A 16,352-nucleotide genomic window follows, 5' to 3' on the forward strand; every position below is an offset into this window, starting at 1 on the left:
TGGTAAGTAAAAAAAGCGAAACATTACCCCATTTTCCCATTTGCGAACAAATTAAAAAAAGTAAGAATCGAGACAAGAATCCTAAATCACAAGCTCTGCAGGAACGTAGAAACGTAAAAACCGTAAAGTCCGTAAGATAGTCCGTCGAATCCGAGGACCGTTACGGACGTTATTATATATACATATACGACAGACGAGCGTGCTTAAAATTTCATATTCGAATCCGGCATAGGCAATTATATAATTAAAAAGCTCATAAAATTATTCGACTGCATTAGTCAAAACTAAATACTGCAAGATATCGAGATTTGTTAGTTATAGAACAAGTTATTTGATCTGGTAAAATGAAAGGTAAGAAATTAAGTACAGGAAAAAGCTTATCTGATAACATACAATGCCAGGTGTTTCAATGTCCCCATTGATCAATGCAAGTAAGAGGTGGAGTTGTTAATCAGCTGATCTTCAGCTGTTTTATTCCTGTTATAACGCAGCAAATATTAACTTATGTAATTATCACATGTTATAGAAGAGAATTAATGCAAACAGCTCACAAAGAGAAATATTCGATCGATAATTGATCCAAGGTTATTACGAAACGATTTAGCGCCAATTTTCCTCGTTTACTGTATAAAATTTTACTTTATAACTAATAGAAATAATATTAAAGTAATATTAATAATAATGTTGAAAATATTAACTTTTCCTGTTCCTTGATATCTTCTTGCTTTTCTTCTGTAGTTTTTTTGCGTTGTTTAGGAGACATTTCTTTAAATTCTACTCGAAATCAAGAGGAAATCGAAGGCGAGCAGGAAAATCTCTCTAAATGTTTATTTCTCATTGCCAACAACTCACGACACATTTCTCGCCAACGGCGATAGCAGCGCCAAACGTTCCGTTTTGGTAAATTGTATATAAATACAGGTAACCCCCGTATAACACGGGAGTTACGTTCCAAAAAATTGCCGTGTTATGCGAATCCGTGTTATAAGAAACAAAGAACTAGTGCGAAAAGGAGGGTTAGGTTCAAAAATTAAAAAAAAAAACATGCTGTTAAATCCTTCTTTAAATCGGATTTATGATTCACAAAATGCCGATGCAGGCATTGGGGCATACAAAATTACAAATAAAAATAATAATATACTGAATAGTATACTGTAAAAATATAAAATATATATAAAATAATTTATATTGTTAATTTAAATTAATTTAAATAATTGCTAGGGGCGCCCCTAGTGGCCATTTTTAACGTACAGTGATAGAAACCGGTTTTTCAGTTTTATATAGTAGATTTTTTTTTATGGGTAAAATACTTATTTAAGTAAATATTTTACCAGAGATTATTCATCCTATATGATGATCTCAGCATGAAAATCATCAACTGGTAACAGTTTTTAATACATTTCGTGTTGTACAAAGATTTTACCTAATTCCCGAACCGTGTTAGAGTGAACCCGTGCTATAAAAGCACCGTGTTATACGGGAGATGTTCCCAATTCTTGAACCGTGTTAGTGTGAATCCGTGCTATAGAAGTGCCATGTTATACGGGGTTGCCTGTACAAATTCTAATCGTTATCGTTAAATACCGTATAAATTATTTTTAGTTATTTTAAACTTTATACAAAAATTACGTAAAATTTGAAAATTTTCGAATTTGGGCAGCGAGTCAATCGTGGGGGATATCGGCAGGATGGGGTGAAACAGTTTAGGGAGAAAATATAAATTCTGTCGTGTTGGTTAGTGCAGTTTCGGCGACGAGTTGGAGTTTGCAAAAGTCACACGGTTGACGACTGTTCTTGCGCGAGAATCTCGCGGCAAGATCGGAGCGGGCAGCTTCGTTTCGCGATGCTTTCGCTCAAATTAGTTTTATGGGAAATTTCAGACCTGTTTTGGGAGTTTTCACCACAAAAGGTTATCAACACTGGATTCGAGTTGGGTTTCGTCACATCTAGAACAACGAGAGCCGGCTTATTCTTTCTGTTACCTGTCCACATTGTCAGTTCAGTCGTATCCATCCCTAATGAGGAAAATCAAAACTCATGTCCCACTAAATTTTAATTCAAATATTCGCTAATTCTTTGTTGTAGAAGATTTGACGTAAACCTATTTTAAATTGTGTTATAACTTGTGAACTTAAATTTAACAATTTCCACAAACAAAAAATAAAATGATTAGGCCCCACCTGATTTCAGACACGACGTTAAAAATATAGAGAGGTTTTAAGTCCACGTCATGAGCATGGCAATTGTCCGGTGCCATCTTTGTGGTTTGTGTACGTTTTATTTGTCTTTATGCGCGCTTTAGCTAGAGTTCTCGTGTTGTTTATTCGTCGCGAATATCACTATGGTGAATTGTTGTGTAATTAGGTGTAATGCTAGTTCACTCGAGAACAAAGGAACGTTAGTTTTTAAAATTCCCGGCATAATTTGTCATCGAGGACCCCAAACTGAAGAGCTTTTACGACGAAGGTAATTTGCATGGTTCTCGACAATTAACCAGAAAAATTTCAATACGGATAAAGTGAATATCAATACAATAGTCTGTCAGAAACATTTCATTTCGGATAAGCGATAACATTTGATTACTAGTTATCAATAAATGATTAAATAAACTTTTTCATGAGTATCGTAAAGCAGTGTTCCGCAACCTTTTTCTACTTGCGGCACACCCATGACTCAACACGGCACACCAAAATGTTATTATCCTAAAATAGGTATGATATTATAGCCGAGTAATAAATAACAGAATCCGGAGAATCGCTCGGCGTTGATAAAAATTTAATGGTTTCAAAAATTATTCCAAATCCTGAATATACAAATATTCACGCTTACAAACTACGATATACAAATTAACTGGAACCAGTCGTTACAATACAACTGACGAGTTCCCAAGTACTGACAAACAAAGAGTTTACTATAGCTTAGGTTTAACTTAACTAAATTATACCAATATCGGGCCCAAAATTTATAGTAAGATATGAGTCAGAATTATACAGGAATTGTACAGAATGAAAAGTTCAAAGGTGTGACTGGCAACAATAAAAAAAAAAAAAAAAAAAAAAAAAAAAAAAAAAAAAAAAAACCTTGGATCCGTTCCTTAATAGTGAGGATGAGGCCGAAGTTTTAAACGCGAAAACGTGTACGTCGGACGTTCGGCGCCACTTTCCTGTAAGCGTAGAAGTTTGACAATGGCGTTTGGAAAGTCAGTGGAATCGTGCTCGACATTCCAAACGCCATTGTCAAACTTCTACGCTTACAGGAAAGTGGCGCCGAACGTCCGACGTACACGTTTTCGCGTTTAAAACTTCGGCCTCAACCTCGCTAATAATTGTCTTCTTTACGTACTCGTCCTCACATATCCTCCGTCCTGCTTTCCTCTCTTCCCGAAAGTGTTTTCTTTATTCCCATTCGAATCTCCCTCCCTCCTCTGCCAGTAACCCCTCGACAGATCGGGTGTCACCCCCTTTTGTTTTATAACAGATCAGACCACATGGGTCAACTAACTACAGTGTCGTTAGGGAAACAGAAGCCGGAAGTACAGTTTTTATCGCAGGAAGATAGTATAAGGAAAATAAAGAAAAGAAAAATAAATAACAAGGCTTAATAAAGCCACAGCACGCTCATAGACATGCGCAATAAATGGATCGAACTAGTGCCGTGGTCCGCGGTACACGGCTGCTCCGTGAAGCCACCAAGTGTTCCGCGAAAAGTCAATATACAATTAAAAATTGTTACAAAAGAAATATAAATACAATGTAAAATAATTTTTGTATGGGAATGTAATCAGCAAGTGTTGTGCCAAGCTGATGTATTGTAAGTGTTCCGCGGAAAAAAATGTCAAAAGTTTAGTGTTCCCCGACTTCAAAAAGATTGAGAACCACTGGACTAGTGGAGCGTGCTAAAAATTAATAAGGAAATACATCAAATAGCTGTTGCGCATGCGCAATAAATGGATTGAACGGAACATAACACTTAGGTAACTCTTAAGCCTAACGTTGAAAATTTCTTGCTGATCGAGTTTAAGCCTAAGTTATAAACCGAATTTTTACGTTTGAATCGAATGGATGGAACGAACATAACGCATAGGTAACAAAAGTGAAGTCATTGCGCATGCGCGTGGAAATCAGACGGACAAAAGTCCTAAGTCAAGCACTTCACGTGCTAAAAGGTTAAAGCAGTGTTTCTCAACCTCTAACGAATCGTCGCCCCCTTCAATAAAATCATTACGTAGTATCGCCCTCTTCACTTTGAAAAAAATTTTGTTGGGCGTTAGCCTCGGCCATCAAATTCGTATTGTATTGAATAGACTAGTGACTAGTATAATGTTATTTGTTTAATTATTGTACGATATAACGAATAAAATATATAATTATTCTTAATATAATGTTTTACTATATCGCCCAAAAAATTTTTTGCCCTCCCAAAATATAAATTGTTACTAATTGCCCCCCAATATGGAAAATCACCCACATGGGGCGATATCGCCCCCGTTGAGAAACACTGGGATAAAGGCTTAATTTTGAGATAAAGATGCGTTTTTTTTAATTGTAAATGCCGATAACTAGCAAAATTTTCATTAGATCTGCCCCACTCCAGATATGACAAAAGGCCTCCTATCTCCAACACTCTCGAGTTCAATGCTCCAAAATTTAATAGCATCAATGCCCTTTAGGTACAAGTTACTCTGACAAATTTCGGTTTTTAATCTTTATCCACCGTAAGATATTAAACGAAATATACGCTAACACACGTACACCTCGAAGTACGAGGCACCACTGTGTGTATACAGTAATGCCTTCTACTTCGAATTTAATTCGTTTCAGGAGGCCGTTCGAACTCCGAATCAAATGCGTCGACTTTTTGTACTTGGAATACAGTATTCTCTTATTTATCGTTTATTTACTCGGGGAAACTGCCTGTTGCGGGAACCAATCAGGTTCCCCAAACTATCGTAGGTTACACGTAATTAAAGGGGGAGGGCTTTGCCAAAAGTATATCCGTTGTACACAACGGAGGTAGGGAGAGGGTCAAAAGTGGCTCAAAAATTGTACACGTAATTAATGGACGGTTTCTTTCCTTCTATACAGTATATTTATTATCTTTAAGCAATCTAAATATATATATATATTGGATATAATCAGCGCAGCGAAAGAGAAGAATCAGCCTGAGATGGAAAGACCTACTGGATAGAGATGGAAGGAGACAAGTGGGAGCACACGTGGATCACAATAACACTATTTGTAAACGAGTTTAGAAACGGCTATTTTGTTGCAAACGTCATCATAATGTCTAGCGAAAGAAAGAATAACGATGACGTCATTCTCATTTAACACGTTCGACTTTACGAACCTACCCATGGTCTCTAAAATGAGTGTCCTCCAAAATGAGAACATTTCCCAATTTTAATTAAAAATGTGTTTTTATTCAAACACACTCGCTATGTTCTCCTTTTCAGAACAACCTGTCCTCTATTCATAATTTTTTTTTTTTTTTCATTTTGTAAGCCTATCTTCACAATGTTCGTTGTTAGTCTGCCGACGAACTAACAGGAAACTCGTACGCAGCGGCGCCCGCAAATTTTAGAAAACACTCTTCTATAGTCTGCGAGTGCCAAGCTGTGAAAAGGGGCATTATATATTAAGCAAGAAGCTTCGAACTATAATTCAATGTCGGATCAGCATTCTCACAAGGTAGTGCTGGTTGCACTCGAGGCTAACTTGGCCTCGACAACAAGGAACGTGATTACGATCAACAAACGACGAATTTGCATGGGACAATGGACAAATATAGTCCATTAGTTTCTTTTATATTTGAGGAATAGACTAGCCAGAAGTCAGGAATTTTCTGTTGTTTGTTGATAATGAAATTTGGGCTCTCCTTGGGGATTAAGAAAAGGACAACCCAGAAGAAAAAGGAGGATACGTGTCCCAATAAACGTGCGCCCTGCTCGTGTTACCTGCTTCTCAGTTGTTAGAAGAACCGGGGGCCCACCAGTGGCCGAGTGGTCTCCGTTGCCGCTCATAGCGGTGGTGACCGGACCCTAAACACTGGGAAGTTCGGTCGCGGGTTCGCGCCGCGACTCGGACAGGCTGGCTGCTAGGAGTTTTCTGGGTTTTCTCCTAGCCAATAACGACTGAATAGGAGGCCAGTTCCCCATAAAAGTCCTCCTGGAAGACACGGTTTCCCGCGCGTACGTTTAGGCCGTGAGATAAACGGCTGGCTCTTCGGTCGCGTAGCGATCATAACACCACTCTTCAGAGGAAAGGCGAATATAAGGCTATAACCTCCATATGAACCAGAGAGGAGACGAATAGAATAGAATAGAATAGAAGAACCGGGGATACTATAGATTACCACCTATGGAATTTCGGGTCTTTGGGCATATATCTTAACTCAGTAGACCGAGACGAGTTCAACGATACTTTACTTTTGGACCGGAGACGAAGAATAAAAAAGTTATCGTACTTTTTTCCGGCGATCGCGCGATGATAGGGAGTCGCGTCGCTCTCTCCGCTAAGTCGGCCTCGCTATCGCGATCGGGAGTCGCGTCGCTTGCCGTTAAAATTGCCTTTAGTAAACGTTTCCCCTTTTTTTTACTTTGTTCAAGAACTACCGTGAATCAATAACTAGTGACGTTTAGCGCATGGCGGCCTGCCGGCGGCTCCCCTCCGGGAGGTCAGTCGGGAGCACGAATAGTGGGAACGGCCGCCATGTTCGCTGCCATAATTAACATTAACCGAAATGGCGATCGCGCGATGATCGGAAGTCGCGTCGCTCTCTCCGCTCTCGTATCGCGTGTTTAACTCTCCTGGAGATGACCGTAGTCCGAAGTCACGGTTTGCAGACTTTATCGCAAGATGGCAGTACTAGCAACTATGGTGCCGTCTTCGTGAGAACATTAAAAAAGTATGATAAATTAAAAAGTATGATAACTTTTTTACTTTTCGTCTCCGGTCCAAAAATAGGGTACCGTTGAACTCGTCTCAGTCCCCTGAGTTCAAATATATAATCAAAGTCCTGAAATTCCATAGGTGGTAATCTATAGTACACCCGCGTTGGTTGACGAGCAAGAACAATATAAGGCAGCGCTATCCAACTTATCATAGCCCGCGGGCCATATTTTCTTCACCAAACATTTCGGGAGCCAAGAAGGTTGATAAATGAAAAGTCAGTTTATGTTAATTAAAAATATATTTTATTTATACTAAAAAGAAAACTTTAAAATATTCGTAATATATTAATGAGAACATTGTGGCCGTAATTTTCACATAGTAAAATAATTTTAATATTAATAATAATAATTTAGAAACATAAATTTATTCATAGTAAAATGTACTCGCGGGCCGTAAAAATAATTTGGACAGCCCTGATATAAGGCACACTACGAGTGACAGATTTTGAACAATTTGACAGTTGGACAGCCCTGATATAAGGCACACTACGAGTGACAGATTTTGAACAATTTGACAATGTGTACCACGAAACCATATTTGGTAAATTAACCCGAATGTTCGTACTATCGGATTGTTCCTATTTCGAAGATAACCGCCGCTAAGAGATAAACGATATCTATAAATGTGCACTCAAATTTTTTCAAACGATAGAAACAGTTTCCGTAGATAACGCAACTTTCCTTAAGAAAATAACACTTTTATCTTTATAAAACTGATGTCTAGACAATTAAAAAGATGCCAAGATTCAGATTAAATAAAAAAAAAACCATTTACCTAAATAGGAAAATGAGGATTTGTTTCTACATAACTGAAGAGTATCGACGTTCCAAATTTGATAAACAGTTCTAGTTTAAGGCTAACCGTAAGCAAACTTTTTATTTCAGCGATAACACAGGATAACGATTATCTTCGGGAGAATGTATCGTGCACCGCGTATGCCTGCTGCCAAGAACTAAACCGTGACCATTTTTTTCCGTCAAATTCCTAAATATAATTTGTGCGTGCGCATTGCCCGGTAAAGCGGCTTTAACGCAACCGGACAAGCAAACCAACAAATTAGTCCGTTTCGTTTCAAACGCGTAATCTATTGGTTTGCTTATACCAGGCAATGTGCTCATTGCATAATATTTACTAGAAATTGCATAATGGAAGCGTAGCGTGCAATGCCGTTAAATGTACAATTTTTAAAAAATAATTATTTTCTTATACAGCCATTAAATTGATTAAACGCCACTTTCGGCAGACGAGGTTATCACGTGGTAACTAGTTAACATACGGGAATAATTATAATTAAATTGCACTCGGTCGGCGATGGTGCAACGTCCTTCGTATCTACATGTCATATATAACGATTGCGTAAGTATCAGTCTCCCCACTGTTGGTTACATCAGTCAACCTTGGGAGTTTTGCAAGAGTTTTAAACTTGTTTGTATCGAATATGACGCACGATCGATAAGAAATTATGTCTGATAATGACGATTAATTCGGTCTTGATTGCATAATAAACACGGGGAAACCACGGGAGGAAAGGTAAAGGGGTTTTTCTTCTACGAAATGTATTAAGAAAGGCCTAAGAAGCGATTCAAACTTACATTCGTTGTTACTCGTTAAAAGTTGCACTTCTCAAAGTTAATTGTTGTAATCGATGAATTTTTTTTAATACTTATCTGCTATGACAATTATGAAATGGAACGACGTAAGCATGTTTTAGTGTCAGTGAGTGGTGCTTGCTTCCAATTTTAAAGCGAAATAACTGCCGATATGGAGTAAAATTTCAATAATTTTTTGTAATTCTATAATAAACATTCACAGATTATAGGAAATAAACGTTATACATAATTTATAAATACATATAAAAACAATATTATGAAAAAAATTATAATAATGTACTTAAAGCTACGTAAAATATCTAATTAGTGTGCGTGAGCGAGTTACGAGAAGTACCTACGTGTAGTAATCGTATTGTTTTAATAAGAACCGTTTGAGCGATCGACTATACGTTTAGGTTGACGGATAGGTTTCGAGCTTAAGAAACGAATTTGTTTTGTTCGATATTTTATATAGGAGACGACGAGTAAATGCTTTCGAACGAAATAATGACGGACGTGCCGAAATAAGGGAGACGAATAAATTCGTCCGGAGAACGACTTTACGCTAACGTGTACTCGAAATGTCGAGGTAAGTGGCGTTTTAAAAGTAAGCCAAAAATGGAAGACCGTTTATTAAATCGTTTGTTTTATGCTTTGTTATAAATATGTGGACGCGAGCGAACGAATTTTATGCACCGGACGGTTAACGTCGAGCACAAAAACGAGAAACGATTCGTAAGGATAGAAATTTTAATTCTGCCAGAGATAAATCCGTGCGACGACCGACGAGCTTTGCTTTCCTACTACAAAATGGCAAAAAATTTGTTGTTTTCTACTTACCGACTCGTATCCGAATAGCCTTAGTTTAATACGGCGGTTCCCGACCGGCGGTCCGCAAGAGCTAAAATATGGTCCGCGAAAGATTTAAAACTTTTATTCGTTTTAAATTATTATTCCCACGTTGATACAAACCGAATTTAATTTTTACTAAAAATGTGATGTTTTCTATTATAATAGTACTGTTAAAGCGTATTACTCTTGAGTTTAACAATTACTTATGTTAAAAGTTTTGATTAAAGTTTATTTTTTTTAAACTTTGTGGTCTCTGCTAACAACAATGAAATTAAAGCGGTCCCTGGTCAAAAAAAGGTTGGGAACCGCCGGTCTAATACGTCGTCGTAGAAAATAAAAGCAGATCGACGAAAATTCTATTGTATAATTGATTAGTTTCATTATAAATAAAAGTGAAATTCAATTGCTTAAGTAATATTTATCAAGATCTGTCTGTTTATATAATTTGAAAAATATCTGATGTTTTTTCATACAAAAATTCATTGAATCTAACACGTTACGATTCAAGAATAGAAATTGTGCTCTCGTCTCAAAAACTTTATTTTACGTTCTCGGCAGTACTATAAATAAAATATATAACAACGTTAAAGCATTGATATCTAACTTTCATCTATGTTTTTAGATTAAATTTATTTTACGATAAGATTTATAGCAATTTGAAAAATCGGTTCTCTCAAAAACACGAACAAATGCTCATAAAATATCCAAAAATGAAAAAAATTATGATTGTTAACATAGAGACAAGCCTTTAAATACTATTATTTATACGATAAGATAAATATAAAGAACGCTCGATAATCGTTTACAGGATTGGCTGGATACATAACGGCCTAGAAGACGATTACGCTTCCTCTTCCAGTTCTGTCATGGATTTAGTGCACGGCGTAAGAATTTTTTCACCTTCTAAAATATACGTAGAGCACTAAAATAACTTTTATTTTAATGTTAATTATATGTATATAGTTAACGTTATCATTTATATAATTTAACTTGTAAAAATTTTTAAAAAATTAATTTTTCTAAAAGCTAATAATTTATATACTTTTTAAAAAATTTCTTTTATCTAATTTTTAAATAATGATGATTTAAAATTTATCATTTGGATTTTTAGTTTAATGTATTTGATTATAAATTAGTTCAAGATTATTATTTTTATATATTTTACAGAATGTGTTAAACTGCATAAAGATTGTTATTAACTGAAAAACTAAAAATCTAGTAGAATTATTTGAAAGAATTTAAAATTTATATCCGTATTTTATTAAAAAATTACCGACGGATATCGAAATCCGATTTTTTTGCTTACGTCTTTATTCTATATCTGTTTATATATTGGCTACTTTATTAAGCACGGAGTGCTACAAATATTTATTTTATTCAATTTATTAAATAAATATTGAATTTCTGAAAGATAAACTTTAGAATTTTTTAAATAACAGCTTTAAACTTGCACGGCAACTGTAAAGCTGCATAAATTCGAGTATGTCGTTTAAAAAATAACGATAAATGTTGTTATTATGTGCCGGTAATTATTGGTACATTGATGAGTTGTTTATTAATGTATTAAATAAAATACAGTTTAATTAAACATATAAAGAGAATTATATAAGTTTTAAGTAAAGCGCATAGAATTACGGATAATTATTGAAGAGAAATATTGTTGTTAACATCTGATACTTGAATCATTAATATTATAATTAGTGAATAAAAATGATACAAAAATTTGTACAAAAACCGATTCTTTACTTTTTAAAATTCTGCAAGAGCATTTATTTTTCTTATAAAATATACAATTATATAAATTATTTTAATGAATATTTTTATTCTTCTGAAGCGAGAGTTCTCAACCTAGTCACTAGTGATCCCAGAGAGGTCATTTGATTTATCTGGGGCGTCAATATTGCTAGAGGTCGTAGTCGGCGAATAAATTTATCTAACAATAATTGACACGGCCTTAAATTTTCGAAAAATAAACGACATAACTCTGAATTTTGTTTTATCTTTAACGGTAAAAATTGCTATCAGTTCTTTTTTGATTTTTTTATTTAATTCTAATTGTAATGTATTCTTATTTTGTATTAGTGTAGAAAGGAGATTTAGCAAATTCAGTCTAATTTTGGAAAGGTATCAACAAATAAAACAAACTTGGGAATCCTTATTTTAAAGTATTTCAAAATGTCTAACAGATATCAAAATTAAAGACTAAATTACTATTTGAAGTTTATTGATAATTATTTTAAAGATTGAAATTTGAACGTTTATCTACTCTATTATCGAGAATATTTATTTAATTTATCACAATTCGAGCAAAAACGTCGAATTTTATGTTTAAATTTATCGACTTACTCGATTTATGGATTAAATTTGTATTTTTCTGAGATAACTACGACGATAATTTCAGTTTTTAAAATTAGTAAATACTTAGTTTTTTTTTAGAAAAAGTTTGTAAACTTGAGTGAAGATATTAACAAGAAGTTGGAAGTGAAAATTTCATTACAGGCATTAAAGCTATATATTTTTTTAATGGAAATTATCAAAATATATTCATTATTTTTTTATTAAAATAATGCAAAGTTAAAGTTTAGTTGTAATTATTATTTTATCAATATATTTTTTAAAACATGATATAAAATTAATATATTTTTATAAACTTTTTTGTGTTTTTGATTATTGATGGAAAGAAGATCTGTTTTCTGCAAATTATTTAAAATTAATGAATTGTTGTACAAATTATTAGATTGTGTTGATGTTAGTTGCATTATATATAAATTGTATCTTTCTTTTCCAAACATTTTTTGTTTGGAAGAGAAAGATACAGTTTATATATAATACAACTAACATCAACATAATCTAATAAATTATAGTTTACTATAATTTTTTCCAACTTTTATGGATATCTCCAAATGGTATATGGACAGTTTTCTGTCGATGCGCTTTAAGTTAAGTTTTAACGTAACTCGTTAATTATGGATAATTTTCGTACCGTATGCTATTTATATGGCCCGAAAGAAGTCGATCCTAGGTGGTGGGTGTATGGAGAATTTACTTAACGCATTACTTTAAAGGGTCGTATAATTGCTCGAAAGTAGTGTTAAGTGATTTTGTGCACGGTACGTATAATGTTAGCCAAAGATTATTTCTATTTTGTTTTGTTACATAATTAGTTTGATGTTTTTTGAAAAAAAGAAGTTTATTGAATTGGCAAAAATATTAATTTATAAATGTTAATGAAATTTTTAACATATTTATAATATATAAAAATGTTTTAGTATCCTCTCCTTAAGTCGTTTCTTGCGGGAGCTTTGAGTGGAACTTGCTCGACTCTTCTCTTTCACCGCTCGATTTAGTTAAAACTAGGATACAAAATGCCTCTTCGAGAGGGTAAGATAACATTAAAATTTTAATAATAACTGTAAATATTTTTAAAAAAATTAACAATAATGCCACAGATCACATAAAGGAATGATGAGCCTCATGATACAAGTTGCCAAAGATGAGAGACTTCTTGGTTTATGGAGAGGAACAGTTCCTGTAAGAATTTAGTCTCAGTGTTTATTATTTTCCCATTTTTCTTTTATTAAAATTTTTATTATTTTAATATTTAAGAACTGTATTTTTGTGCATACTATCTGTGGCTTTGTTTGAAAGGGGTGAGGGTTATGCAATGGGAAAGCTATATGCCAATTTTAAATTGCAGTTATGTACTCATGGAGCAATGGCTGATCCCATAGATGTGAGGTACATTGTGAATGAGTTATGCAAAGGTTTTATTTTTGTTCTAGCAAATTTTTGCAGATTATATGCATGAAAATATGGCAATATATAAAGTACTCTATTAATTGAAAAAGCTAACTGACTATATATTATTATTACACAGTCCATATCGAGGTGCATTCCTGGTATTGGGATGTATTTTTGTTCATTACATTGGATCCAAACTTCGTTTAAGTAAGAGATATTATTATTATTAAAATTTAATATTGAATTTATGCTTATTTTATTTTAATTTCAATAAAACCTTTTGTTTATATTTTCCTAGGAATCGGTCAAAATTTTATACGACTACAATTATCTGTAATTATATTTATATTACTTTAAATATTCAAAGTTGTTTTTTATCTAAAGAATTTTGTTTAAATTGCAGATCCAAAAAAGAGTAATGTGAATAATATGGTAATTTAATTTTCATTAATCACAGATTGTTCTTTCAGTCTCATGACAAATGATAGCACAAACAGCCTTTCTGTAGTTAATTTACCATTTTATTTTTTAACTATCATTAGTATTAGTTAGTAAAAACATACATTTATTTTAGATTTAGAAATTGGTTAAATAAAAAAAGAATAGATTTTGAGCAAAGTAAACTTAAGGTTTTACTGTAATTGTAATGTTTAAATTATGATGATATATTTATAAATCATAGTTATAAAATGTATCAATCAATTAAATTTGGGATCATATCAATATTTGAAATGTAGATATGCAACTTTATTTTCAGTGAGTAGCAACAGCTAGTTGTTAGATAAAGGTTATATCATATACAGAATGATACAATTAATTTAATAAAAACAGAAATTGGAGTTTAAATCTTTGATAATTTTTGTATTAAATAATCTGAATTGACTTAAAATTATTTTTATAATAATAAATAAAAGAGGTTGATTTAAAATTTAGGCCATAGCCTAAATTTTAAATTATTGATGATGTGCAGTACATTCTTATCATTAATTTTGATAGGCCTTTGCTGACTTATTTACTTAATGATAGAAAACATTTTTTTTCTAAGATTAATCAATGTTGATCAGATTAATAAATTTTTGAATAATTTTAGCATAGTGAAATCTGTCTTCAATTCTTGCTGGGGTCAAATATTGGGTTGCTGCCACAAAAAGTAATTTATAAAGTAAATTATCATTTTGTTTCTTCATTGATTTTATTAAAATTAAACGTTTTTCCTTTATCTGTGCAATTATAACCCATTTAAGAAGTTTAAGATTGAGTTTTAATATTATCAAAATTTTGTATTTATGTTAAGAATTTGAATAAAGAAGGTATGAATTATCTGTTTATTTCTAAAGATACTCTAGAACCTAGTAAAGATATTGTTTCGTCGTTTTTAAAGTCATTTCTAGCGATATCAGAAGTGATTTAGTACACTTCCAATGACCAAATGACAAAGGCATAATATCATTTCTGTAATGATTAATTTTGAATGATATCAAGTACGTCGCTAAATTCTTTTATACAAGTCAGAAACGGGGCTGTCTGTTAATTAACTCTGCAGTTTAAGAAAGAGATGGCTGTCACGAAAGGGGCAGAGGGTGAATGTTGTGGCATTGTCTACATAGACTTTTTAGTTGTATTAGTGGTGTACAAATTTGTTTTTATAAGCTAATTTTAGTAATCATGCAGACTGAAAATATTTACAGAACTTATTTGGCATTTCTTCAATGTCATGGATTTTATGAATTATGGTACAGGTAATTGAAGGGGAAAAGGTTTTGCAAAAGTACATCACAACAGGGAGGGAGGTGATCAAAGGTCGCTCAAAAATGTACACATAATTAACGGGTGGCTCCAATCTTTAAATAACGATAAAATATTTTCAAAGTATTTTCAAAATCATCCGAACACGTCGCGTCGCGTCGAATGATATCGAGCGATGTCGATCACGGCACAATATCACTCGACATTAGTCGATGTTAAAATATTAAAAATTAAAAACATACGAAACATTTTTAACAAACGATCTCACTTGATGTCAAGCAAAACGTGATGTCAAGTATTGTTATGTCATATTATTTTCTGATAATTGACATCAAGTCATATAATGTTCCTGACAAATGAAATCAAGTCATCATTTGCCAAATACAACATGATGTCAAGTTCAAGTTTTGTTATATCATGTCATATTATTTAAGATGGTGCACCATTAACACATAATTTCAAATGATATTTTTACTTGTTAGAAAACAGAAATCTTTGTGGTTCTTATTTTGCCAAATTTTTAATTTTTTTTACATATCTGATCTATTTGGTTAAATTTCATACGCTCAGTTTAGTTAACTATAAAATCACTTTTTACCAAATTTATTAAATATATATATTATTATAATAAAAACTTCTGGTAAAGAGAGTAATTTTTATCACCTTCACAGAAAAAACTGAGCTTTATTTTAGAACAGGTCACATTATAAATTATATATAATATTAAAAGTTATCAATTGTAAGCTATGAATATTATATCAATTACAGAATCATATGTATTGCTTAAATACACTAAAATTAAAATTATCATAATTTTTTGATAACTGTTATCACCTCTCTTAACTTTTACATGATTTGATTTTATAGTTAGTAACTGAATTTGGTTATCAGTAAAAAACAAATGAAAGATTTATAATTATTCTTTTGTGGAAAAGTTATGCATACTGACAAGATTATTAATATATAAATTTATAAAGAAGCCATGCACTTTTATTAGCATTATTAAATATATATATTATATATATTCAGTTAGAAATTCACTTTTGCAAAATTTCTCATTCATTCATTATCAATCTTTAAATAAATGCTTAAAAATTGTAAATAGACTACCGGTACTGTGAAAAAAATCCAAATTTTGTGTTTGAATATACGAAAATTTTGTTTTTATTTGTCTTATTGATCTAAAAATATTACAGACAATGACTACAATTGAATAATTAATGAACTTTAATAAAAATTAAAATATATCTTCTTTCTATTGTTTATTGACACTAAAAGTTAGCTGTATTTTTTGACAACATTCCTGTAGGGTGATTAAGTAAATGTTTAATTCTTGAGTCTACTCTCTGCAACAGCAGAAATTGATACCTGGTAGACTCGTCACATGGCACAGATTTATTTATTTATTTATTTAAAATTTCAAATATTATCCTTAGATACGTAGCAAATAAATGTTCGAGAGCTAAGTGTTTTT

At 32.6% G+C, this 16,352-nt stretch overlaps 2 protein-coding genes across 3 annotated transcripts in view; one reads left to right on the forward strand and one right to left on the reverse strand.

Annotated features, from left to right (window-relative positions):
- The window catches only part of LOC136976959 (2-oxoglutarate and iron-dependent oxygenase domain-containing protein 3-like), a 43,136-nt gene extending 35,211 nt beyond the window's left edge, over positions 1-7,925 (reverse strand). Inside the window, exon 1 of one of the 2 annotated variants that reach the window (XM_067272363.1) lies at positions 7,725-7,925. Coding sequence is in view for 1 of the 2 variants with exons in the window: in XM_067272362.1 (XP_067128463.1) it covers positions 699-763 (65 nt within the window). In the remaining variant the exon portion in view is untranslated. Of the gene's footprint in view, positions 1-698; positions 874-7,724 lie in introns of those variants that run through there. The other variant, XM_067272362.1, reaches the window with a different exon arrangement.
- Positions 7,926-8,317: 392 nt separating this feature from the next.
- Positions 8,318-16,352, forward strand: part of LOC136976960 (mitochondrial glycine transporter A-like) — a 30,037-nt gene continuing 22,002 nt past the window's right edge. The window contains 7 exon segments of the mRNA XM_067272364.1: positions 8,318-8,480; positions 9,015-9,128; positions 10,200-10,275; positions 12,661-12,721; positions 12,724-12,772; positions 12,841-12,922; positions 13,269-13,339. Of these exon segments, the coding sequence (XP_067128465.1) occupies positions 9,121-9,128; positions 10,200-10,275; positions 12,661-12,721; positions 12,724-12,772; positions 12,841-12,922; positions 13,269-13,339 (347 nt within the window). The 5' untranslated portion in view covers positions 8,318-8,480; positions 9,015-9,120.

Source organism: Centruroides vittatus, unplaced genomic scaffold, assembly GCF_030686945.1.
Source record: "Centruroides vittatus isolate TY-2023 unplaced genomic scaffold, ASM3068694v2 contig_436, whole genome shotgun sequence".
Taxonomy (NCBI): Eukaryota; Metazoa; Arthropoda; class Arachnida; order Scorpiones; family Buthidae; genus Centruroides; species Centruroides vittatus.